Genomic DNA, 25,296 nt, shown 5'->3' on the forward strand with positions numbered 1-25,296 from the left:
GCTGGGACAAGTGGCAGAGCAGGGATTAGAACCCGTGACCTCTGACTCCCAGGCCCGTGCTCTATCCGCTATGCCATGCTGCTTCTCAAGCATATAAAACTATGCATATAAGTGGTACGATCAGCCGGAGGGTGAGAACCCAAATGTTTGGGTGACACAGAAGTACTGAAGTTTACTTTCCCAAGCTGTCAGTGCAGTAATGTGTAGACAGATGGCTTTCAATAAATATTATTGATTGATAAGACCTCCTGTGGTCTCATGGACTTGGACACTTGATAAAAACTAAACCAAAATCTGTGAATTTTGCTGTGTCTGCGGGCTTTGAAATCTCATTCCTTCCAGAGGGCAACCCTGTTTACCTTCTCGTAGTCCTTCTCTCTTACTTTCTGTCTTCTCTGCTCCATTGCGGTTCTAGCCTTTGAGGATCAGGTGTCGGGAGCAACTGACATGATAAATAAGACCTTCCTCTTCTAAGCCCCTTCAGGATCCATTTGCAGGAGAGAGATTTCCACTGAGCCAGTGTGAAATGAAAGATTATTTAAAGAATTTTTAAATGAACTGAAAAGGAGCTTTTCGATAGTCACTCATCTCTCTCTCTTTCCTTTTAGATATGGCAAGATTTTATGTTTGCCTGCGCTCTGTACCCAACTGACCAGAGTTTCCTGGACTCGGTGAGAGCAGAAGTGACTCACCAGGTATCGTCTGTGTAATCTGCCAAAGAAATCGGATTCTCGTATATTAGTTTTGTCTCTTTATAACTCCCTGGGTCCTGTTGCACTTTCTATTAAAGCTTAAACCTCAGAAATTGACATAACTCATTGTGCAGGCAGGTAACTGCCTTAAGTACAAAAATGTTACATTTCAGATCAATGTTGTGTTCTTGCTTACACTGGTGGTGGATGTGTTTTGTTTGTCGTTTGTTTTTCCTTAAGATCATAAATGCGTTAAAAATATTTTCAACCAGTAAGAGTCGAACAAGGCACATATAGTAGGTTGAAATGGATTACTAAGAGTTTCAGCTCCTTTTTGGCATTGTCGTTTGTGACTACAAATGGGTGTGCAAAGGTGATCTCAGTGAATCATAATTTTACCCCTGACCAACCAGTGTCGCTTTAAAGGAAAAAAAAACCAAACAGGGATGCAAAAACATCACTTAGAAGAATTTTTCTAAAAGGGGTTGCAGGCAAATTCGTAACCATTTTAAAGAATGCACGCTGAAAAGGGTTGAATAGTATTTCTGATGTTGCCGTAGGGCAGGGGTCGGGAAGCCTACAGCTCTTGGACGATTGCAGACATGGCTCTTGGCTGGCTGGCTTGGAACTGTGAGGGTGACACCTTTAATTCTTCCTCGTGGTTTTCTGGAAATGAAGTAGCTTGCCTGCCTCACCCCCTTCGAGCTGGAAAGGAGCCAAGAGGAAGTCAAGATGGCAGCTCCTCTCCTTGGCCTCTGCTGGCAGGAGGTATCCTCTGGTGAGCTAGAGTTGCCCTTGCCCTCCTCTCCTCACCCTCCCTGCCACTCCCACCCCAAGGTTCCGGGCAAGCAGCAGTGTGAAGGCCCTCTGTGGTTTATCAGGCTTGTTGGAGTATCCTTGAAAAAGAAGTCATGTTCAGCCCAGAGCAGTAGGGAAATGAAGTAAGGAAGACGCATAACCTGTAGGATCTGCAGGCAGATGACGGTTTCTGATGGAAGATGCCCGTTAGTGAGAATTCGTGAGAGAAGCAAGCTGCCGAAAGGCCACTTGTCAAATAGAAGAAGGTTGACGTTTCTCTTTTTTTTTTGGTTGATTTTTATTTCTGGAAGATATCTTTTTTTTGTCTTCTATTGAATTTTAGATCAGAAGGTTGAAATCTCACCCATCTATCATCATTTGGAGTGGGAACAATGAGAATGAAGCAGCAATGGCACAGAATTGGTTTTCTCTCCCACCCAGCGAAATGCAGACCTACATCCGAGACTACGTGACGCTTTACGTGAAGAATATTCGGGAGTTAGTCCTGGTGGTAAGGCTGAGCGCGACTTTGGGACTCATTATTGGTAATGGAAATATGCCTCCTGTGATGAGGGGAAGTGGTTAATTTAGAGAGGACATATGCTCCAAGTGGGTGTCCTTGGAGCAAATGGAAGTCAGAGGTCTTCCTTTGAAAGAAAAGGCGGGGTAGGGTGTTATTCCCTTTAAATCATTCGGAAAAGAAACTTGGTTGTTTTGACCCGTAATAAAAATGTCTTATTTATGATATAAACTAGCATTATATAGATAATAGTAATGTAAGCTGTTACTGTGTGTTAAGCACTGTTCCAAGTGCTGGGGTAGGTAGAGGTTTAACAGGTCAGACACAGTCCCTGTCCTGTATAGGGTTTGTGGTCTAAGCAGGAGGGAGAAGAGGTATTGAATTCCCATTTTACAGATGAGAAAACTGAGGCACAGGAAGTTAAGTGACTTGCTCAAGGTCCTACTACAGGCAAGTGGCAGACCTGGGATTAGGGTCTTTTCCCCTTTTCCCTCTGCTCCCTCTGCTCCCTCTGCTGCCTCTCTGCCCCCCCTTCACCTCCCCTCAGCTAAGCCCCCTTTTCCCCCCTTTCCCTCTGCTCCTCCCCCTCTCCCTTCCCCTCAGCACTGTGCTTGTCCACTCATTTGTATATATTTTTATTACCCTATTTATTTTGTTAATGAGATGTACATCCACTTGATTTTATTTACTGCTATTGTTTTTGTCATTCTGTCTCCCCCGATTGGACTGTAAGCCCGTCAATGGGCAGGGATTGTCTCTATCTATTGCCGAATTGTACATTCCAAGCACTTAGTACAGTGCTCTGCACATAGTAAGTGCTCAATAAATACTATTGAATGAATTAGGACCCAGACCCTGACCCCTTTGTTCTTGTTTTAGCCCTCGAGTCGTTTCCGACCCATAGTGACACCACGGACACATCTCTCCCAGAACGCCCCTCTCTCCATCTGCAGTCGTTCTGGTAGTGGATCCATAGAGTTTTCTTGGGAAAAATCTGGAAGTGGGTTTACCATCGCCACCTTCCGCGCAGTAAACTCGAGTCTCCACCTTCCGCGCAGTAAACTCGAGTCTCTGCCCTCGACTCTCTCCCGTGCTGCTGCTGCCCAGCACGGGTGAGTTTTGACTTGTAGCAGATGGCCTTCCGCTCACTAGCCACTGGCCAAGCTAGGAATGGAACTGGTAGGCCTCTGCTTGACTCTCCCTCCTATAGCCGAGACTGGTAGAGGACTGGAAACTCTCCCGGTGCCACCCTGAGAGGGGTCCTGACCCCCAGGCCTACGCTTTTTCCACTAGGCCACATTGCTCCTCATTATTATTATCATTTGTTGAGCAAAGCACTGAATTAGACCCCAGGGAAGGATTCAAGAGGATAATTCAGACAGTCCCTGGTCTACCAGGGACTCAGTCTAAAGGAGGGGCTAGGGAGGAAATGGTGTCAAGTACCCAAGGAAAGGATAATGTGAAAAAAAGAACAAAAACAGTGAATTAGCCTTTGACAGCGTGAGGTGTGGGTGGGGTACATAGCTACTGGCATTCTTTGTTCATTTCCCTTATTTCACCCTCTCCTCTGTGTCGACTGTGTTCTTGGTATGTACCCTTTAAACCCTTCGATACCCCGCCCCTTACAAAAATAACCTTATACTCGATTTCCTTTTTCTCTAATTTATCGTACTACCTCTCTCCTCCTATAGACTATAAGCTCCTTGTGGGCAAGGATCACATCTACAGCTCTATTTTATTATACTTTCCAAGCACTCAGTGCAGTGGTCTGCACACAGTAAGACCTTCTAGACTGTAAGCCCGTTGAGGGCAGGGATTGTCTCTCTTTATTGCTGAATTGTACTTTCCCATTAGTACAGTGCTCTGCACACAGTAAGCACTCAATAAATAATAATAATTATGGGATTTGTTAAGCACCTACTATGTGCCAAGCAGTCTTCTAAGTGCTGGGGTAGAGACAAGGTGCTCAGGTTGTCCCATGTGGGGCTCACAGTCTTAATCCCCATTTGACAGATGAGGTCGCTGAGGCCCAGAGAAGCTAAGTGACTTGCCCAGAGTCACCCAGCTGATAAGTGGCGGAGCCAGGATTACAACCCATGACCTCTGACTCCCAAGCCCGTGCTCTTTCCACTAAGCCACGCTGCTTCTTCAAATTAAATGGGATTGAGTGAATGAATGAATAAATGCCACTGATTGGAAATTTTCAAGTTCTTTCTTCCCCACTGTGTGTGGAGATCCTTAGTTCGACATCCCAGCGTTTCAGATGTCATTTACCAAGTGAATAAAGCACCTACTATTCTGTATCGTACCGTAAATTCTTAACTGTCAGGGAATCAGCCCCGCAGTACTTACGTGCATATCTGCAAATTATTTCTATTAATGTCTGTCTCCCTGTCTAGACTGTAAGTTTGTTGTGGGCAGGGAATGTATCTACCAACTCTGTTGTATTTTCATAGTAGTAGTAAGCGCTTAATATGTGCAAAACACTTTACTGAGTCCTGGAGAAGGATACACAGATGAGAATTAGACATAGTCTGTCCCCCCCACAGCCCCGGGGGCTCTCAATCTTTTGTATTCATTCATTCATTCGATAGTATTTATTGAGCGCTTACTATGTGCAGAGCACTGTACAGATTTACCGATTTGTACTCTTCCAAGTGCTTTGTACAGTGCTCTGCACAGACTAATTGCTCAATAACCTTTGAATAGAGAGATAATGGGAATGATTATTTTGAAAAATAGACTATTCTAAATTATCTGGTTAGTAATTTTCAGAACCGCCAGTAAAAATGTGTACTCATTCAATAGTATTTATTTATTCATTCATTCAATAGTATTTATTGAGCGCTTACTATGTGCAGAGCACTGTACTAAGTGCTTGGGATGAACAAGTCGGCAACAGATAGAGACAGTCCCTGCCGTTTGACAGGCTTACAGTCTAATCGGGGCTAATCGGGGGAAACTCAAGCCACAAAACTTGGGTTTCTTTGTCTGGGTCAGAGCAGCTAAAAAATGCGCAAGGCAAAGAAACTTTACATGTGGAAGAGATTTGAGAAAGGGGCCTCTAAGGTTTTGACTATTTGAGCTTTAACTTCATTCATTCAGTAGTATTTGTTGAGCGCTTACTATGTGCAGAGCACTATACTAAGTCCTCGGAATGTACAATTCGGCAACAGGTAGAGCTATTTAACTTCTAGGTAACAGCTCCCTCTCCATGTGCTACTGACTTCATTTACTTAAAGTCGAGAGAAATCAAGACAATGCAGGGACTAGCTGGGGAAGCAGTATGGTGTAGTGGCTAGAGCACGGGTCTGGGACTCAGAAGGTCATGGGTTCTAATCCTGGCTCCGCCACTTATCTGCTGTGTGACCTTGGGCAAGTCACTTCTCTGTGCCTCAGTTACTTCGTCTGTAAAATGGGGATCGAGACTGTGAGTCCCACCTGGGACAGGGACTGTGTCCGACCAAATTTACATGTATCCACCCCAGCAGTTACAACGGTTCCTGGCACATAGTAAGTACTTAACGGATGCCATAATTTTTATTAGTTTCTGCTTTTCTATGTCCAGTTTCGGGAACTGAAGGGTAGAAAATCTTTCAACTGAGCTCTCCACCTTCCTGGCCCCGGGCTCTGGTCCCCATCAGCATGATGCTTGACTTTGTTTTGAAAATTGGCCGGGAACATTGCAGGAGGGGACTTGAAGTATTTTTTTTTTCTCTTTTAAAACTTATATGAGATCTGACTTTGTTTTACAGCCTATAGTTTTGAAGGTTTAGTAATCTTGTTGAATATTTTCAAATTTATCTCATGCCCTGACATAATCTGTGCTCTCAAGGACACAACTCCGTGTCAGCAGAAGTACCGATGGAGCTCCGGACTGTGCAGAAACCTCAAACCGGTGGCGTTTTCAGACCTAGGTCAAAGAAATAAAAGCACCAGGTTGTTGAGGCAGTGTAATGCCCTGGCTGGGTCACATCTACGGATCGGGGGTGCTCTAGCTTGGAGGAGAGGCTGGTCCCAGTAAACCTAGTGGCCATGGCCCTGTATCATACCATGGCTGAGAGTCCCCTTTGCAGAGTGCAGAGGTTGGACCCCTTTGGGATTCCATCCAGCCCTTAGTTCCCACTGGGATTAAGTTCATGGCTTTCAGCCCATCTGTTCCCTGCCTGCAAGTGGAAGGAAATATTTTTATGTATTACTCTACTAAGTGCTTGGGAAAGTACAATAAAGTTGGTAGACATGATCACTGGCCTCAGTGAGCTCACAGTCTAAGGCTGGTCTGTCTCCAGTCCCCTGTCCCCTCTTAGATTTGCGAATCCTCCCATTCTGAGAGACAGGGACTGTGTCTCATTCCCACCAGCGCTTAGTACGGTGTTCTGCACCCACCCAGTAAGCCTTCATTAAATACTATCACTGCCAGGCCTGGGATGAAAACTTTTAAGCACTGATTTTCCCTTTGCCATAGCCCCCACTGCCAAGGTCTGTATTTCTGCCATAACACTAGAGTTCCTCCCCCTGTAGGAGGAGGACGTTGAGGACTCCAGACCGAGTGTGCGGTCAGGGAGGAGTCTGTAGTCCCCCAGGAGACATACTCTAGATTCCGCCAGAATGGCATTTGTGATATCAATCCATCAGTGGTATTTGTTGAGTGCTTACTGTGTACAGAGCACTGTATTAAGCGCAGTGCAACAGAGTTGGTAGACATGATCATGTGCCCACAAGGAGCTCACAGTCTAGAAAGGGGAGATGGACATTAACATAAATAAATTACGGATATGTACATCAATACTGCGGGATTGAGGGTGGGGGTGAATATCAACTGCTTGAAGGGTACAGATCCAAAAGCATAGGTGACCTCGAAGGAGAGCGAGTCGGGGAAAAGAGGGTTTGTTTGGGGAAAACCTCTTGAAGGACATCAGGCGATCAACTCATGTATTGAATGCTTACCGTATGTGGAGTACAGTACTGAGCACTTGAAAGAGCAGAGTATGACAGAGTTGGAAGACATGTCCCTTTTGCACAATGAACTTACGGTCTAAGAGAGGGAGAGGTGATATTAATGAGGCTTTGAAGGTGGGAGAAGTGGTGGTTTGGCGTATACGGATGAGGCGGAAGGAAGTTCCAGGCCAGAGGGATGACGTGGGCAAGGGGTCAGCAGTGAGATAGATAAGTTCAAGGCACAGTGAGCATCCTGCCGCTCGAGGAGTAAAGTGTGTGAATTGGGCTGAATTAGGGAATCAGTGAGATAAGGTAGGAAGGGGTAAACTATTTGAGTGCTTTAATCGGTTAATCCATCAGTGGTATTAATTGAGTGCTTAGTGTGTGCCAAGCGCTGTATTAAATGCTGGGAAAGTACACTAATAAAATTGGTACATGTGAATCCTGCCCAGCAGGAACCTACAGAGGAGCCTGCAGCCTAGGATTATGCTAGGCCACAGGCCCGGTGTGACATATATGATGTCACGTATGTCATCTTCTTGTCGGGTGTCTGTGAGAGCCATCCAGGGCCTCCACCCTAGCCGAGCCCTACGGCCAGGCCCAGACCACCTTCAGCTGGCTTGGCTCCACCTCAAGGGGAGGGAGTTATGTCGACCTGCCTCTGGGATTGGAGTTCCATTGGGCTTTGCGAGTCATGGACTTCTTGCGCCTCGGTTTCTGCTCTCTAAAATGAGAGTGCTTCTCTAGCACTGTCATTTCCCGCTCCACGTGGAGTGTTCTTCGTTAGAAGGTTTTGATGCCCTTGGCTTGAAGGTAATGGAATTCCTGGTGGCAGAAGAAATAATGCGGATTACCGCTCTGCAAATGCAATGAACCGGGATTTTCATTCTGTGATGTAAATGGGGCAGCCATGTGCTTCTGAATTGTGAACCTAGTCCTGAGCTGAGTTTGGCCATTTCAGGCTTCCTTTTCCCTCTCTGAAGAATGGAAAGTATAACACCCAACTCCAGGGGAGATGATGATATTTATATACCTCTTAAACCTCTTGGTTTGTGTGCTAAAACGAAGGCCACCCAATTGAAATTATTAGTATTTCGAACAGAACGCTAGCTGTCGGAGGTGAAAGACCATAATAATTCCATCCCTGCTCCTTCGTAGTAATAATGACAATTATTTCTCTGCGGCACTGCAAGCCTTCTTTTGTATGATCTTTTTCTCAGGATAATATCATCTAGCCATGTTATCTCCCTGAAAAACATACATGTATGTGAAGTTTTCCCGAGTGGAGGTTCTAGAATGGAGAGGCAACACACAGTTGAGTCAGAAGTCATGAGTTCTAATCTCGGCTCCACCACCTGGCAGCTGGGTGACTTTGGGCAAATCGCTTGACTTCTCGGGGCCTCAGTTACCTCATCTGGAAAATGGGGATTGAGACTGTAAGCCTCACGTGGGACACCCTGATTACTCTGTATCTACCCCAGCACTTAGACAGTGCTCATTATTATTAATTTTAGTTGGGTGAATTATGCCTGATTCCATGACCCATAAACAAGCAGGAAGTGTCCTTAAGGCGGGAGATGATTTTTGATTTTCCGGTGTTCAGGTAAAAGTTAGTTGATTTTTATTTCTCTCTTTCTCCCTCTCTCTCTCTTACTCCTTCTCTCACCTTCTCTTTCTTTCTGTCTCTTTCTCTCTGTCTGTGTCTCTCAGGGAGATAAGAGCCGTCCTTACATCACGTCCAGCCCCACCAATGGAGCAGAATCAGAAGAAGAAGGCTGGCTCTCCAAGAACCCCTATGACACTCATTTTGGGGATACTCATTACTATAACTACAGCAGTGATTGCTGGAATTGGAAAATGTTCCCCAAAACGCGGTTTGCCTCTGAATATGGCTACCAATCCTGGCCATCCTTCAGCACGTTAGAAAAGGTAAGCCGGGACTTCATTAACCAGAGCAGCTTTGTGAACATCTTGGATGACACTTGAGCAGGGAACATTGGACACATGAAAGGCTTATTGTCTATTTAATAATGTTGGTAATTAAGAGCTTACTATATGCCAAGCATGTTCTAAGTGCTGGGGGAGATACAGAGTATTCAGGTTGTCCCACGTGAGGCTCACAGTCTTAATCCCCATTTTACAGATGAGGTCATTGAGGGACAGAGAAGTGAAGTGACTTACCCACAGTCACACCACTGACAAATGGCAGATCTGGGATTCGAACCCATGACCTCTGACTCCCAAGCCCGGGCTCTTTCCACTGAGCCACACTATTTAGTTGGAAGGCGGCAAGTGGTCGTTTTCAGGTACGGTCTGCTCGAGGAAGCTAAGAACTCCTTCCGTCGTAGGAGCTGTGGCTGTGTTGCCTAGTGGAAAGTGCAGGCCTAGGCAGGCAGAGAACCTGGGTTCTAATCCCGCTCTACGACTTGCTTGCTGTGTGACCTTGGGTAAGTCACCAAACTTTCCTGTGCCTCAGTTTCTTCATCTGTAAAATGGAAATTCAATATAATAATAATAATGGTATTTGTTAAGTGCTTACTGTGTGCCAAGCACTTGTTCTGAGAGCTGGGAAAGGGAAGCAGCGTAGCTTAGGGAAAGAGCACGGGCCTGGGAGTCAGAGGTGGTGGGTTCTAATCCCGGCTCCGCCACTTGTCTTCTGTGTAACCTTGGGCAAGTCATTTAACTTCTCTGTGGCTCATTTACCTCATCGGTAAAATGAGGATTAAGACTGTGAGCCCCACATGGGACAACCCGATTAGCTTTATCTACCCCAGCTCTTAGAACAGTGCTTGGCACATAGTAATTGCTTAACAAGTACCTTTGTTTTTATTATTATTATTATTATAGGTAATCAGGTTGTCCCACCTGGGGCTCACAGTCTTACTCCCCATTTTACAGATGAGGTAACTGAGGCACTGAGAAGTTAAGTGACTTGCTGAAGGTCACACTTCCTTCTACTTAGAATATGAGCCCCATGTAGGAGAGGGAGTCTGTTGGACTGATTAACTTGTATCTGCTGCAGGGCTCCACACACAGTAAATGCTTAACAAATATCACAGTTGTTAATTATGGTTATTTGCCTGAACCAAAGAAGCCCAAATCTCTGTTCTTCTAGCCACAGTACAATATGGCTCTTATGTAATTTTATATTTATCCCCATCCTTGTCTTCTGATGTTCTTATGATTTTAATGTTTTCCTTCTGTGTAGCCTGGCAATCTTCTTTCCCCCCTTTTATTCTGAGACGGTGAGTTCCCAAGTTCTTTAAGGGGCCTGGGACCTTGTCTAATTCTCTCTTGTTTATTCTTTCCCAGTTCTTAGTACAGTGCTTTGCCCCCAGTAAGCACTCATGGTCAATCTTCCCTGCTGCAGTCTTGTCATTCTCACATCACCTTCAGAATTGAATAGGTTTCCCCCATTTCCCATTTGACGGTGTGTTTCTGAGCTCCTTAAGTCAAGGAAAAGATCTCGATTGATTGAAGTTCTAAGTCCCAATAGATGCTCAAGCCTGATTTAACCTCCCACCTAAAATACCTACCTCTGATTTCCAGTTTGCTATTAATACCATTTCCTCCTCACGTGGTTTAATCAATACCCTGATGAATCGAGTCCAGTGGTTCCCAAAGACAGAGGGAGGCAATTGAGAGCAGTAAGTGAGTTTTTCTCTTGTATGGTCATGTTCCTGGGATTCCAGTGAGAATTTCTCCTGCCTGCTTTATCGTTTGTGATGGTGTCTTGTGTTCATATATATCCTTTTTCACTCCGACCCTCTGTCCACAAAGATTCTTCCTGAGAGGAATATGCCTTCCCAGTGTTGATACAAAGTGCTGAGAATTTGTTTTTAGTATCACATTCTGACATGTTCCAATGTCATTTACCTTTCAGTGTCAGATTTTTATTACACGGTAAAGATGTGATTTATGACCTAATGTCAAAAGTTGCTGTATGGGAGGTTGTAGGTATTCCATTCAATGTGTTGACGAAACAGTATTCACCCTGAAAGCATTATCACTGTGGGGTCTTATTATATCAGCAAGATGGAAAGAATGCTGCAGTCAACAAAATCAATAGAGTGCATTCATGTCGTCGTCTTTTTTTTTTTTTTAAAAAAAAGAGAAGATAAATTCAGCCCTTCAGTTTTATTAGGGTTTTTTCCATTACCCTATGTCAAGAGTTACTTCTCTTTTGTGAATGTTTTCCGGGGTGGATTCTACAGGCAGACTCACAGTACGTTTTACTGCTGTGGCCAGGTGCTACCAGTAGCATTAGTAAGACTAGGATTGAAGTGGCGGTTAGGAACAATTTTGTATTTTGAAAGGGAAATTAGCTTTTCAGATCCTAGTAACAATAATAATAATAATGTTGGTATTTGTTAAGCGCTTACTATGTGCTCACTGTTCTAAGTGCTGGGGTAATAATAATAATAATGTTGGTATTTGTTAAGCGCTTACTATGTGCCGAGCACTGTCCTAAGCGCTGGGGTAGACATAGGGGAATCAGGTTGTCCCACGTGGGGCTCACAGTCTTAATCCCCATTTTCCAGATGAGGGAACTGAGGCACAGAGAAGTTAAGTGACTTGCCCACAGTCACACAGCCGACAAGTGGCAGAGCTGGGATTCGAACTCATGAGCCCTGACTCCAAAGCCCGTGCTCTTTCCACTGAGCCAGGTTGTCCCACGTGGGGCTGCCAGACCAGCAGGAATCCTGAAAGGTTGCAAGCTAGCTGACTGTACGTGGGCTTCAGTGACTGCAGTGGCTACTAAATCTGTTGGATCTCAGCAGTTTGGCACTATGCCACTTTGGCCATAAATAAAGCTGCCTGTAAGATACCAAAAATTCTTGGAGTCATTCATTCATTCAGTAGTGTTTATTGGGCGCTTACTATGTGCAGAACACTGTACTAAGTGCTTGGAACGGACAGCTCGACAACAGAGACCATCCCTGCCCAGTGACGGACTCACAGTCTAAACGGGGGAGACAGACAGCAAAGCAAAACAGAACAAAACAAAAACAAGACAACATAGAGTAGAGAAGCAGCATGGTGTCGTGGCTAGAGCATGGTCCTGGGAGTCAGAAGGTCATGGGTTCTAATCCTGACTCCGCCACTTGTCCTCTGTGTGACCTTAGGCAAGTCATGTCACGTCTCCATGCCCAAGTTACCTTATCTGAAAAAGGAGGATTAAGACTGTGCGCCTCATGTGGGACGGGGACTGTGTCCAACCTGATTATCTTGTGTCTGCCCCAGTGTTTAGAACAGTGCTTGGCTTAACAAATACAGTAATTATTATTATTATTACATCTTGCAGCAGGCCACGCCCCTGTCCGCTTACTAGCTAGTTGCCCTTTTTGCCTCAGCTGACATAGCACTCAGAGGTGAGAGAATGCTGCCCCTTCTAATCCTCCCCTTCTCTCTTACCCAGCTCTATCCTGCTCTCTCCTCTGCCTCCTCCCCGCCCCCCCGCCCTAGAACCCCACTTTACCAGCGCCACCCCTCTTCCCCCTCCCCCCTTCCCTCTTCCCCACCCACGCCCCATCCCAGTCCTCCTGTCCCACCGCCACCCCTCCCCCCCCCCCCCGTCCAGGGCCCCGCCACCTCCTTCCCATCCAAACCCTCCCCTCCCTCCGCTCTCTCCCCTCCCCCCCTTGCACCCACAGCTACTTTCAAGTTTGGCCTCTGGAACCCCTGCTCCATTACAGGTAAACTACCTTTGATCCATGACCTGTTCCTTTCCCGCTCTCTCCTCCTCACCCTTTCGGAAACTTGGCTCACTCCTGAAGACACGGTCTCCACCGCTGCTCTCTCTAGCGGTGGCCTCTCCTTCTCCCACTCCCCAAGACTCACCATAAAAGGAGGAGGCGTCGGATTCCTCCTCTCACTCCATTACTGCTTCCGCACTATTCCTCCTCCCCCTTCCCTCTCCTTCCCCTCATTCATTCAATAGTATTTATTGAGCGCTTACTATGTGCAGAGCACTGTACTAAGCACTTGGAATGAACAAGTCGGCAACAGATAGAGACAGTCCCTGCCGTTTGACGGGCTTACAGTCTAATCGGGGGAGACGGACAGACAAGAAAAATGCCCTTCAAAGCCCACATCATTCGCCTCTACCACCCCCTCCAGATTCTTGTAGCTGTCATCTACCACCCTCCCGGTCCCACCTCCGACTTCTTCAACCACCTAGACCCCTTTCTCACCTTCCTTCTCTCCTTCTCTCTGCCCACTCTGATCCTCGGAGACTTCAACATCCACATGGATGTACCCGATGACTCCTCTGCCGCCCGCCTGCTATCCCTCCTCCACTCTGCCGACCTCCTGCTCCACCATACCGCGCCCACTCACCGACTCCGTCACACCCTCGATCTCGTCATCTCCTACCGCTGCACTACCTCCTCCCTCACCAACTCTGAAATCCCTCTCTCTGACCATAACCTTCTCACTTGCCTCATCTCTCACACTCCCTCCCCCTGCAATTCTTTGCTACTCCCCCACAGATAGCAGCGTGGCTCAGTGGAAAGAGCACGGGCTTTGGAGTCAGGGCTCATGAGTTCGAATCCCAGCTCTGCCACTTGTCGGCTGTGTGACTGTGGGCAAGTCACTTAACTTCTCTGTGCCTCAGTTCCCTCATCTGGAAAATGGGGATTAAGACTGTGAGCCCCATGTGGGACAACCCAATTCCCCTATGTCTACCCCAGCGCTTAGAACAGTGCTCGGCACATAGTAAGCGCTTAACAAATACCAACATTATTAATGCAGGTGGTACTGTGTAAGCCTCAGTCAATCAGTCATATCCAGAGCTTAGAACATTGCTTGGCACAGAGTAAGCGCTTAACAAGTACCATCATTATTATTATTATTAGATTGAGCGCTTACTGTGTGCAGAGCACTGTATTAAGTGCTTGGCAGAGTACAGTATAACAATAAACAGACCCATTCCTTGCCCATAAGGAGCTTACTGTCTAGAAGGGGAGACAGACATTAATATAAATAAATACATTACGTCTGTACACACAGGTGCTGTGGGGTTAGAAGGGGATTAATAAAGGGAGCAGGTCAGGATGATGCAGAAGGGAGTGGGAGGAGAGGAAAGGAGGGCTTAGTCAGGGAAGGCCTCTTGGAGAAGACGTGTCTTCAATAGGGCTTTCAAGAAGGGGAGAGTGATTATTGGTTGGGTATGAGAAGGGAGGGCGTTCCAGGCTAGAGGCAGGCGTGGGTGAGAGGTCTCAATGAGGTAGACGAGATCGCGGTACAGTAAGAATTCATTCATTCAGTTATATTTATTGAGTACTTACTGTGTGCAGAGCACTGTACCTAAGCGATTAGAAAGTACAGTTCAGCAACAAAGAGAGACAGTCCCTGCCCACAACGGGCTCACAGTCTAGAAGCGGGGAGAGAGACATCAAAACAAGTAAACGGGCATCAATAGCATCAATATAAATGTATAGAATTATAGATATGTATACACATCAAAACAAGTAAACGGGCATTAATATAAATAAATAGAATTATGGATATGTATATATATACACAAATGCTGTGGGACGGGTGGGGAGTAGAGTAAAGGGAGCGAGTTAGGGTCATGGGGAAGGGGGAGCTGAGAAAAGGGGGGGCTTAGTCTGGGAAAGGCCTCCTGGAGGAGGTGAGCCTTCATTAGGGCTTTGAAGAGGGGAAGTGTGATTGTTTGGTGGATTGGAGGAGGGAGGGTGTTCCAGACCAGAGATAGGACGTGGGGCCAGGGGTTGACGGCGGGACAGGCGAGAACAAGGCACCTTGAGGATGTGAGCACCAGGGGAGTGGCGTGTGCGGGCTGGGCTGTAGAAGGAGGGAAGGGAGGTGAGGTAAGAAGGGGTAAGGTGATGGAGAGCTTTGAAGCCAATAGTGAGGAGTTTTTGCTTGATATGGAGGTTGATAGGCAACCACTGGAGATTTTTGAGGAGGGGGTTGACATGCCCAGAACCTTTCTGTAGAAAGATAATCCGGACAGCAGAGTGAAGTATAGACTGAAGCAGGGAGAGGCAGGAGATTGGGAGATCAAAAAGGAAGCTGATGCAGTAATCCAGTCGGGATAGGATGAGTGATTTTACTAACGTAAGTGTGTATGGAGAGGAAAGGGCAGATCTTGGCAATGTCGTGAAGGTGAGACCGGCAGGTTAGAGGAGCGAAGTGTGTGGGTTGGGTTGGAGTAGGAGAGTAGTAAGGTGAAGTAGGAGGGGGCAAGGGGATTGAGTGCTTTGAGTCCTCATCACTTTAGTCAATTCCTCTGAAAGATTCTTGGTAATAATAATGATGATGATAACTGGTATGTAAGTGCTTACTACTTGCCAAGCACTGTATTAAGTGCTGGGGTAGAGTTTGTGCAGATTGGACACAGTCCAAGCAGGAGCGAGAACAGACATTGAATCTCCATTTTATGGATGAAACAAACCTAGAGACTCTAAGGGACTTGCTCAAGGTCACACAGCAGGCAAGCGTTGGAGCCAGGGTGAGAACCCAGGGCCTCTGACTCTCGGGCCCGTGCCCTTTCTTCTACTACGATTACTACTAATTATGGTATTTATTAAGTGCTTACTATGTGCCAAGCACTGTTGTGAGCGCTGGGGTAGATACAAGGTAATGAGGTTGTCCCATGTAGGCCTTACAGACTTAATCCCCACTTTACAGATGAGGTAACTGAGGCACAGAGAAGTTAAGTGACTTGCCCAGGGTCACACAGAAGACAGCGGTGGAGCCGGGATTAGAACCCACTACCTCTGACTCCCAAGTGCTTTTTCCACTAAGCCATGCTGCTTCTCGGTCCTGAGGTCATGAGGGCTCGACGGGGGTGTTCTGTTACCAGTTCCGATGGGGCTGGTGAAGGATCTGGGTGTTAGCCACCTAAAGGTCTCACTCTCAATCCCTGATCTCATGTGGTCCTTTCAAAGAAAATGAAGAAAATGAGGTACCTGAGGCCCAGAGAAGTGAAGCAGTGTGGCTTAGTGGAAAGAGTTCAGGCTTGGGAGTCAGAGGACGTGGGTTCTAATTCCTGCTTCTAATTCCGTGACCTTGGGCAAGCCACTTAACTTCTCTGTGCCTCAATTACTTCATCTGTAAAATGGGGATGAAGACTGTGAGCCCCATATGGGACAACCTGATTACCTGGTACCTACCCCAGTGCTTAGAACAGTGCTTGACTCACAGTAAGCACTTATTATTAGTGTTACTTGCCCAGGATCACACAGCAGACAAGTGGCGGAGCTAGGATGAATAATTATGGTATTTGTTAAGCGCTTGCTATGTGCCGAGCGCTGTTCTAAGCGCTGGGATTAGGACTCATGACTTTCTGACTCCCAGGCCCGTGCTCTATCCACGATGCCGTGCTGCTTCTGTAATCAATCAATCATTTATTGCACACTTACCCTGTGTGAAGCACTGGATCGATCACTTGGTAGATATGTTCCCTGCCCACAATGAGCTTACAGTGAGTTTCTTCACACTGGTTTTCATTTGGCCCTGCAGTCTCAGGATCGGGGCTTCTTGCCATTCTTGGTATTAAGACTTTCTCTCCTCCCTTCTTTTCCCTTCTTCCTTCTTCCTCCATCATCTTCCCCTCCCCCCTTCCTGTAGCATCCTTCCCCCCTTCCTCCCTCTCCCCTTCCCTCATCCTCCTCTGGCGTTCTTCTCCACTCCCTTCCTCCGACATCCTCGCTCTCTCCCTCCCTCCATCTCTCTCTTCTCTTCCTTCCTTTATCATGCGCCCTGCAACACCAAATCTCCAATCCATCATCCTCCTTTCTAGGTTCCTTTGAGTCACAGTACCGGAAAGGCTTTTTACTCTCCAGAAAGATTAATGGAATTGGTCTTGGTGGCCTTTTAGCGTATGTTCACAGGATTGATATATTTCTCATTTTCTAATCACCAGTGGTAGATTTCCCAGTTAACCTGATTGGCTCTGGCCCAGAGGTGCAAAATTTTTCAGAAGTGAAGGTAAAAATCCCCAAAATATTTTAACTGATGCAAAATGCCTCGATGTGTTTTTTCAGGTGCAGATTTGGGCTCTGAGAATTATATGAGCGCATCGCAACATAGCAACCGTTTTTCATATGGCCATAGGGGCATAAAAGTGATTTTTGCCTCATTTGCATGCCATTTAAGAACGAAAGACTTTAGAACCTTCTTATTTTTTAATGAAAGAATAGGTTGAGTAGAGTTCAGAATAAAAAAAGAAAAACTCTATTATTATTACTATTACTATACTTGCTAAGCGCTTACTGTGTGCCAAGTACTGTTTTAAGCACTGGGATAGATAGAAGTTAATGAGTTTGGACACGGTCCCTGTCCCATATGGAGCTCACACACTTAATCCCCATTTTACAGATGAGGTCACTGAGGCCCAGACAAGTTAAGTGACTTGCCCATGTTCACATAATCAATTATCAATCAGCAGTATTTACTGAGTGCTTATTCTGTGAAAAGCACTCTGTTGAGAGCTTGGGAGAATATAGTAAGAGTTAGTAGCTATGATAAGGAAACAGACATTAAAATGAATTATAGGTGGGGGAAGCATACGTGGATGCTAAGAAGGGATGTGAGTAAATTCTTGGGGGACAAGTTAGGTTTCAGTAGGAGCTGGGGAAATATAGAGGAGGAGGGAATGAGCCTTTAATCAAGGAAGACCTCTTGGAGGATCTGGGATTTCAGCCGGACTTTGAAGATGGGGAGAGCAGCGGTCTGCCCAACGTGAAGTGGGATGGAGTTCCAGGCAGAAGGGAGGGTGGGAGCAACAGGTTGGTGGTGAGAGAAATGAGAATGAGGCACAGTGAATAAGATGGCTTGAAAAAGATGGGTTGCCATGGAGTCGTCATCATCGATTTTCTATGACACTGTTGTGTCATTTCAGAAAGGAAGATGAATTTAAGTAAATTCATATTGGAAGGGAACATTTTAAAAATTTACTCAGAAAAATGTAAAGGATGGTAGTAAGGCTAGGTCTATGAGTGGCAAGGGACTAAAATCTGCTAATTGCCCTTTTTTTATTTTGGAACCTGACCTGTAAGGGGTTGACAACACACAATCCCTCCCTATTTCCTCACCGAGTTGGGTGAAGCCTGCCAATCATTGTGCTCTCAATGCTCTGAATTCTAGAGAGACAAACATCTCTTAGCTCCTTGAAGGTCAAGATCACAGCTGTGAATCCTATCCTGTCAGCCATGGGGAGATAGTTTGTGAGCACGTCTGAGGAGCGAGTGGAGAGAGGAGGGAGAGGTGTATTTATCCACCCAAAGTGGGGCAGAAGACATTTTAAGTGTTAATTATAATGTTTTAAATAGACCAGTTAAATACCTTTCTGTAAGCCTATGGCTTCTAGCTTAATTTTCCTGCCAATTTTTAGTGGTGACAGTTTGGAAAATAGATTGGAAACCGAGGAAGAGATGGTGCGTGTGTGGGGAAACAGAATGCTCAGAATCAGTGGGGACGACTCGCAGTTCTTTGGGTGATTTTTGCATTCATCATTCTCTGAATTTTGAACAGTATATTCTGCTGACACCCTCCTGGTTCACTCGACCTCCTCTATTTCCTAAAGGTCTCGATTGCTGAGGACTGGTCTTACAAAAGCAATTTTTCACTCCATCGACAACACCACAAGAATGGTAATGACCAGATGCTCTATCAGGCTGCTCTTCACTTCAAGCTTCCTCGAAACCCAGATCCGTTGCAGAGGTTTCAAGACACCATCTACATCACTCAGGTAAAGCTGCCCCCGCCGTGGAAGAGGCAGGGTCTCGTAGATTATGGTAACAGAAGTCCATTAGAGATGAAATGTGCTCGCTCTTCTTTTCAGGTGATGGTTTTCTTCAACTTCCCAGAAGTTTGATTAACCTAATGGGGGGCCTCAGACTCAAGATAAAATTAAAAATGGAAACTTCTGCCCTCCTCCATCTTCTGTGCAGCAGGGTAAATAGATTCCATTACAGAGTAGCCTGATGGTATCAAAAAGTTAATGAGTTTGTAGTAATAATAATAATTCATCATTATGGTATTTGTTAAACGTTGATCGTGTGCCGGGCACTGAACTAAGCAAATCGGATTGGACGCAGTCCCTGTCTCGCAGGGGCTCACAGTCTCCATCCCCATTTTACAGATGAAGGAACTGAGGCCCAGAGAAGTCAAGTGACTTGCCCAGGGTCATCCAGCAGACAAGTGATGGAGCTGGAATTAGAACCTGTGACCTTCTGTCTCCCAGGCTCATGCTCTGACCACTTCGTCATGCTGCTTCCCTTAGAGGTTTTACCAGCAATACGGTGTCTAGTGGGAGTGAATCCAGTGGTTTGAATCCATTTTGGTTTGAATCCATTTCTATTTTATAACAGTTTTCTTTAGCTGCTAACCCTTCCCTCCCAACTGCTATTCAAGCTCTTGGGTTGGAGGCCTTGACTAATTCGCATTAAACCGGTTTCCTTCAGAAAAGCAGCATGCGTAGTGGCTAGGCCTGAGGCCTGGAACTCAGAAGGTTATGGGTTCTAATCTCAGCTCTGCCACTTGTTTGCTGTGTGACCTTGGGCAAGTCACTTCTTTGTACCTGTGTTACCTCATCTTTCAAAATGGGGTTTGAGACTGTGAGCCCCATGTTGAACAGCGACTGTATCCAACCCGATTTGCTTATATCCACCCCAGTACAGTGCCTGGCACATAATAAAAGCTTAACAAATACCATTATTATTATTATTATCATCATCATCGTCGTCACCTAGCTATTTTCATGCTCAGACTCTGAGAGGTAGTGTAGCATCCAGCGAGGGGGACCAGAATCGTGGCAATTTACTTTTCCATATTCTTTGCTGGGCTTGACCCCTCTGTGTCCATCTCCTGGTGAAACTGGTTTTTCAAAAAAGTACTCAGCCTGAGCTGATCTGAAGTAAGTCTGAGTTTTTCTCGGGGACCAATTGTCCACTCTGCACCTACCTCCTGTCTTCTCACCCCTACAGTCGCCTCTGGATTGAAATTCATTCAGTCGTATTTATTAAGCGCTGACTGTGCGCAGTACTGCGTACTGTGTGGTGAAAGCCACAGTGCTGATCTTTCAGACGGCCAGGAGTCGGTGTTAGTGTAAGTCGTTGGACGGTAGGGTTTGAGAGTGGGATTCCTTTCCTGAAAGGAGGCTAATGAGGTAGAGATGCTCGTCTTTTGCAATTATCTGATGAAAAAGATTTCAAGAAAAAAAAAATTAAAAGTAGTGCTCAAACCTACTGATGTGTTTTAATGGTTCCAAACCCAAACTGGAGATATTAAGAATCATTCGGTAGGTCATTGGTTATATAATTTCTTAATGAAATGACCTATCCCACCTTGATTATTGTATCAACCTCCTTACTGACTGCCCTGCCTCCTTGCTGGCCTCCCTGGCTCCTTTCTCTCCCCACTCCAGTCCTTACTTCACTCGGCTGCCCGGATCATTTTTCTACAAAAATGTTCAGACCATGTTTCCCCACTTCTCAAAAACCTCCAGTGGTTGCCCATCCACTTCCGCATCAGACAGAAACTCCTTACCATCAGCTTTAAAGCACCCTTGCTCCCTCCTACCTCACCTCACTACTCTCCTACTATAGCCCAGCCCTCATACTTCTCTCCGCTAACGCTGACCTTCTTACTGTACCTTAATCTCGTCTAGCTCCCCGCCAACCTCTGGCCCACGTCCTGCCTCTGGCCTGGAACGCCCTCCCTCTTCATATCTGACTGTCCCCTTCTTCAAAGCCTTATTGAAGGCCCATCTCCTCTAAGAGGGCTTCCCTTACTAAACCCTCCTCTCCTCTCCTCCCACTCCCTTTTGCATCTCTTTGACTTGCTCCCTTTATTCATCCCGTCTCCCAGTCCCACAAAAACTTATGTACATATCTGTAATTTCATTCATGTATAGTAATGTCTTTCTTCCCCTCTAGACTGTAAACTCACTGTGGGCAGAGAATGGATCTGTTATAGTGTACTCTCTCAAGTGCTTAGAGTAGCCCTCTGCAGACAGTAAGCGCTCAATAAATACAACTGACTGACCTAATTTTTCACCTGAAGGGTTCTCAGCTCATTCCTTTCTGTTTGAGGGGTGAGGCTGGACAGCTGTTGTTTTGCACCAACAGCTGTCGTTCCTTCTATTACTGGTCCTTTATGATATTCTATACTCTCTCCTCCTATCCCCTTCCCCGCCCCCAGGAATCGACACAAATCACTTCTCTCCTTTTTGTTAATTTCCATTGGGCTACATTATTTGGGAACCGGATTTGCAAAAGGAGTTACGTATAATTTTTAATAGTTTCTCTGTAGAAAATCAGAACTATTGTGAAATGTGTTTTGGCTCTAAACTGGAATTATCCTGGTACAAAATAATGGATGTGAGTTAGAACAGCCCTAATTCAATACCCTGTTTGGTGAATTTTTTAAAAAAACAAACAGTGGGCCTATTTTGACCCTGAGTTCAATTCCGGATGACATGAGCTATTTCAGGCACTAATACTTTGTAGAAACAACATTATTTCATCTGTTTATCAAAAATAGGAGCCTTCCACACCCACCTGTCTATATTGTCAGTAAAATTCTAGGTAAAAGCTTCTACAACCAAACCGATAAGTTCTAGAACATTCAAAATGACAGCTCAGTAATAGTAAAATAATGCATTTAGAAATAATCAGGTCTGTCGTCCCTTTTAAAAGAAATAAACCCAAGAGTTATTTTGTAGGATTGTGATCCAAGTTACTTTGGTAATTTAGTAATTAAAGCAAGCATGAAGATATTTAGTAAATTACAGTTTGTGTTGCATACAGTGGTGAAGGCCCCTGGCTATGCCCAAAGACCATATATTAAGCAGCGTAATTACAATGAGAATGAACAGAACATAAAATTAAAGACCTTTAAATCAAGTTCATGATTTAATTGAAGGGGCTGGCAATGTAGTGAGGAAATTATATAAAGTCCCCACATTGATATTAATCGGTGCTATTTCCTGCGCATTTACTGTGTGCACCGCGTTCTACTAAGCGCTTGGGAGAGTATCCTGCAACAGAGTCAGTAGACGTTCCAGGTTTGTTGGGAGGGGGGAGGGAATACCTCCACTCTAGTAGCACCTATCCATGTTGGAGAAAGAGCAGATTGCCTGGGTTTTTCTTGCCCTTGGTGGGTGTTTGGTGTTCAGGAAATAATCCGGAAAAGTTGTGATGCTATAGCCCAGGATTCTGCTGGTAGGGCAAAGTGTATGCTAGTCCCTGGATACAGTGGCTCCCCCTGGTGGGCCCCGGGGTATCTAGCAATGAGAATCTGGTACCGAATTGTACACTCCAAGCGCTTAGTACAGTGCTCTGCACATAATAAGTGCTCAACAGATAATGTGAACGAATGAATGAATGAACTCCCTGGACCCCAGAGAGAAGGGATCTCTCTCTGCCTCACACTAGGTGGGTGGTTTTCTGGCTCCCAGGAGGTTAGGGACAGGGCCAGTGGAGTGAAGATTGGCCCGCCCGCACTGTGCCCTGCAGGGGTAATAATAATACTATTGATACTTGGTAAGCGTTCACTCTGTGCTCGGCACTGTTCTAAGGGCTGGGGTAGATACGAGTTAGATTGGATACAGTCGCTGTCGTACATGGGGCTCACACTCTTCATCTTACAGATTAGGTAACAGAGGCCTAGAGAAGTGATTTGCCCTAGATCACACAGCAGACTGGTGGCGGAATGGGGATTGGAACTCATGACCTTCCAACTCCCAGGCCCATGCTCTATCCACTACGCCATACTGGTCAGGAAGCCCTTCCTCAGTCCCTCCACCTCCACACTGAGAGCCAACACTCCTCATTGACAGTGGTGCAGGCTATTTAAGCATGATATTTTAGTGCTTACTATGTGCTCAGTGCTGTTCTAAGCGTTGAGGTAGATACAAATTAATCGTGTCGGTCACAGACCCTCTCCCACATGGGGTTCAAAACCTAAATAGAAGAAAGTGGATAGAGCACGGCCCCAGAAGTCAGAAGGACCTTCTAATCCCGGCTCTGTCACTTGGCTGCAGTGTGACCTTGGGTAGATCACTTCAGTTCTCTGTGGCTCAGTTACCCCATCTGTCAAGTGGGGGTTAATAGTGTGAGCCCTGTGTGGGGCAGGGACTGTGTCTAACTTGATTAGCTCCTTTCTACCCCAACGCTTAGTACAGCACCTGGCACATAGTAAGCGCTCAACAAATACCATAAAAAATATAAAGAATGGGTATTGAATCACCCATTTACAGTTGAGGAAACTGAGGCCCAGAGAAGTGAAGGAGCTTGTCCAGGATCATCCAGCAGGCAGGTGGCGGAGCTGGGATTAGAATGCAGGCTCTCTGACTCCCAGATCTGGACTCTTTCCACTAGATCAAGCTGCTTCTGGGGTGAAAGTGACCGTGGGAAGAAAGGGGTGGCTTCAGGTACGTCCGGCAGTCACCCGATCCCAAAAGGTAAATTTATATCATCAATTTGCCAAGTGTCAGTTTGGCACTTATGTGTTCGCGGTACTGTACCGAAGGCTGGGACAGGGTATACAGGTGACAATTCGACCCGGCCCTCAAAGGGCTCACAGTTCATAGCATGTGGTTCAGCCGCTGGAGCTGGAGGCGGAATCAAGGGGAGCTGCTTTCCTGGCCTTCAGCCACAGTAACGCCGCCATGCGCCTTCGGTCTTCTCCACCAACTCAGGTGATGCAGGCCCAGTGCGTGAAGATGGAAACAGAGTTCTACCGGCGCAGCCAAAGCGAGCTAGTGGATGGGGAGGGGCGCACCATGGGAGCGCTCTTCTGGCAACTTAATGACATCTGGCAGGCTCCTTCATGGGCTTCCATAGGTAAGCCTTTCGGGAAGCATGACTGGCCGAAACCAGAGGTGGGCCTCTGGGCACCAGGAGGGGATTAAGACTCTGAGCCCCACTTAGGACAACCTGATTATCTTATATTCATTCCTTCATTCAATATTCATTCATTCATTCAATAGTATTTATTGAGCACTTACTATGTGCAGAGCACTGTACTAATATCTACGCCAGTGCTTAGAACAGTGCTTGGCACATAGTAAGTGCTTAAATACCATAATTATTATTATTGTTATTAGGAGGACCTGACTCTTTTCCTGACTCTTTTCCTCTAAATCTTGCCGGATTTGGAGGCCCTTTGGAAAAGAGGGTACTTCATCTACACGAAGCCTTTTCCCCCTTCCCTCCCTCTCTCCCTCCCTTCGTGCTTTCTGGCCTCCCGAGGCACTCCCGAGGTAAAGGCCGCTTCCTGAGAGGGAAGTGGTGCACTCCGGAATTTGGGGTTGTCGAGGAAGAACTAAGGAATTCTCTGGAGCGGGTGACCCAAACACCCTTCGTCGCCCGAATCGGGGGTGGTCTCTGGGCAGCATCCTCATCCTACGCCTCTCTGTCTGCCTGACATCGGTGAGGGGAAGCAGTCAAGAGTCCCATATGGGTGGACGTCTCATCCTAGCGGTGTCAAGTTATTGTCTTTTGTCTTACTGATTATTTGGTCCATACCTGCCCAAGAAATACTATCTCTGTTCCTTTCTGCAATTACACATTAAAAACCACTTTCAGCCTTGGAAATGAGGGAGGGGGAGTGGACGGGGGCACAGCGTTGATCGATGGGGATGGCGAGGGGTTGTTGGTGCACTAGATTCATTCGTTCATTCAATTGTATTTTTTGAGCGCTTACTGAGTGCAAAGAAAGCACCTGGGAGAGTATACTACAGCAACAAACAGACGCATCCCTGCCCACAACGAGCTCACGTTGTGCTCAAGGTAGAGCAGTGCTTGGGGCTGTGGGGCCTAGCTATAGATGCATGAAGCCCCTTGTCCAGTATGAGGCAAAAATTTACCCTGGCTTCTCTCTTCTCACTCTGGACTTTGTAGACCAGGCTCCAAGGCCAAACTTGAACTCTAGAAAAACTTCTGCTTTTAAAAAATTCCCTAAGTGCATATTTTTAAGCACTTGACAGACTATCGCATATCAAAAAAGGGAAATGGGCTTCTTGTCAGTCATTTCTGGGCAGGTTTCCCGCCCACGTAATCACTTTCTGTGCTGTAATTTCCCCCCCATTTCTTGGGGGAATGGCATTATTTTTCTTAGAAAAAAATCAAAATGCATTAAAAAAAACATTTGCATCAGGTTATCATAAAGGCCGTGGTAAAACTCTGAAAAGAGGTAGTCCCTTGGTTAGGAGAAATTCATCTTAATTTGCATTTGGCCTGGCTTTTAATTATCCCTTCTTTGCAGAGCACTCTGGATTGAAGTAGATGTAAAACTTTGATAAGATGAATAGGACCCATCACGAGATTCTCTTGAAAATGAGAGAAATCAAAGACCCAATTAGATTGAACA

At 46.0% G+C, this 25,296-nt stretch overlaps 1 protein-coding gene and 1 non-coding gene across 2 annotated transcripts in view; one reads left to right on the plus strand and one right to left on the minus strand.

The window, feature by feature from the left end:
* The window catches only part of MANBA (mannosidase beta), a 127,923-nt gene that overhangs the window by 89,958 nt on the left and 12,669 nt on the right, over positions 1-25,296 (plus strand). The window contains exons 11-15 of the mRNA XM_029076539.2: positions 609-695; positions 1,834-2,001; positions 8,659-8,877; positions 18,506-18,670; positions 23,624-23,768. Of these exons, the coding sequence (XP_028932372.1) occupies positions 609-695; positions 1,834-2,001; positions 8,659-8,877; positions 18,506-18,670; positions 23,624-23,768 (784 nt within the window). The remainder of the gene's footprint in view (positions 1-608; positions 696-1,833; positions 2,002-8,658; positions 8,878-18,505; positions 18,671-23,623; positions 23,769-25,296) is intronic.
* LOC114815809 lies at positions 3,133-3,270 on the minus strand. The gene has a single exon (XR_003763610.1). It is a non-coding gene; the product is annotated as a small nucleolar RNA SNORA7 (small nucleolar RNA).

Source organism: Ornithorhynchus anatinus, chromosome 12, assembly GCF_004115215.2.
Source record: "Ornithorhynchus anatinus isolate Pmale09 chromosome 12, mOrnAna1.pri.v4, whole genome shotgun sequence".
NCBI lineage: Eukaryota > Metazoa > Chordata > Mammalia > Monotremata > Ornithorhynchidae > Ornithorhynchus > Ornithorhynchus anatinus.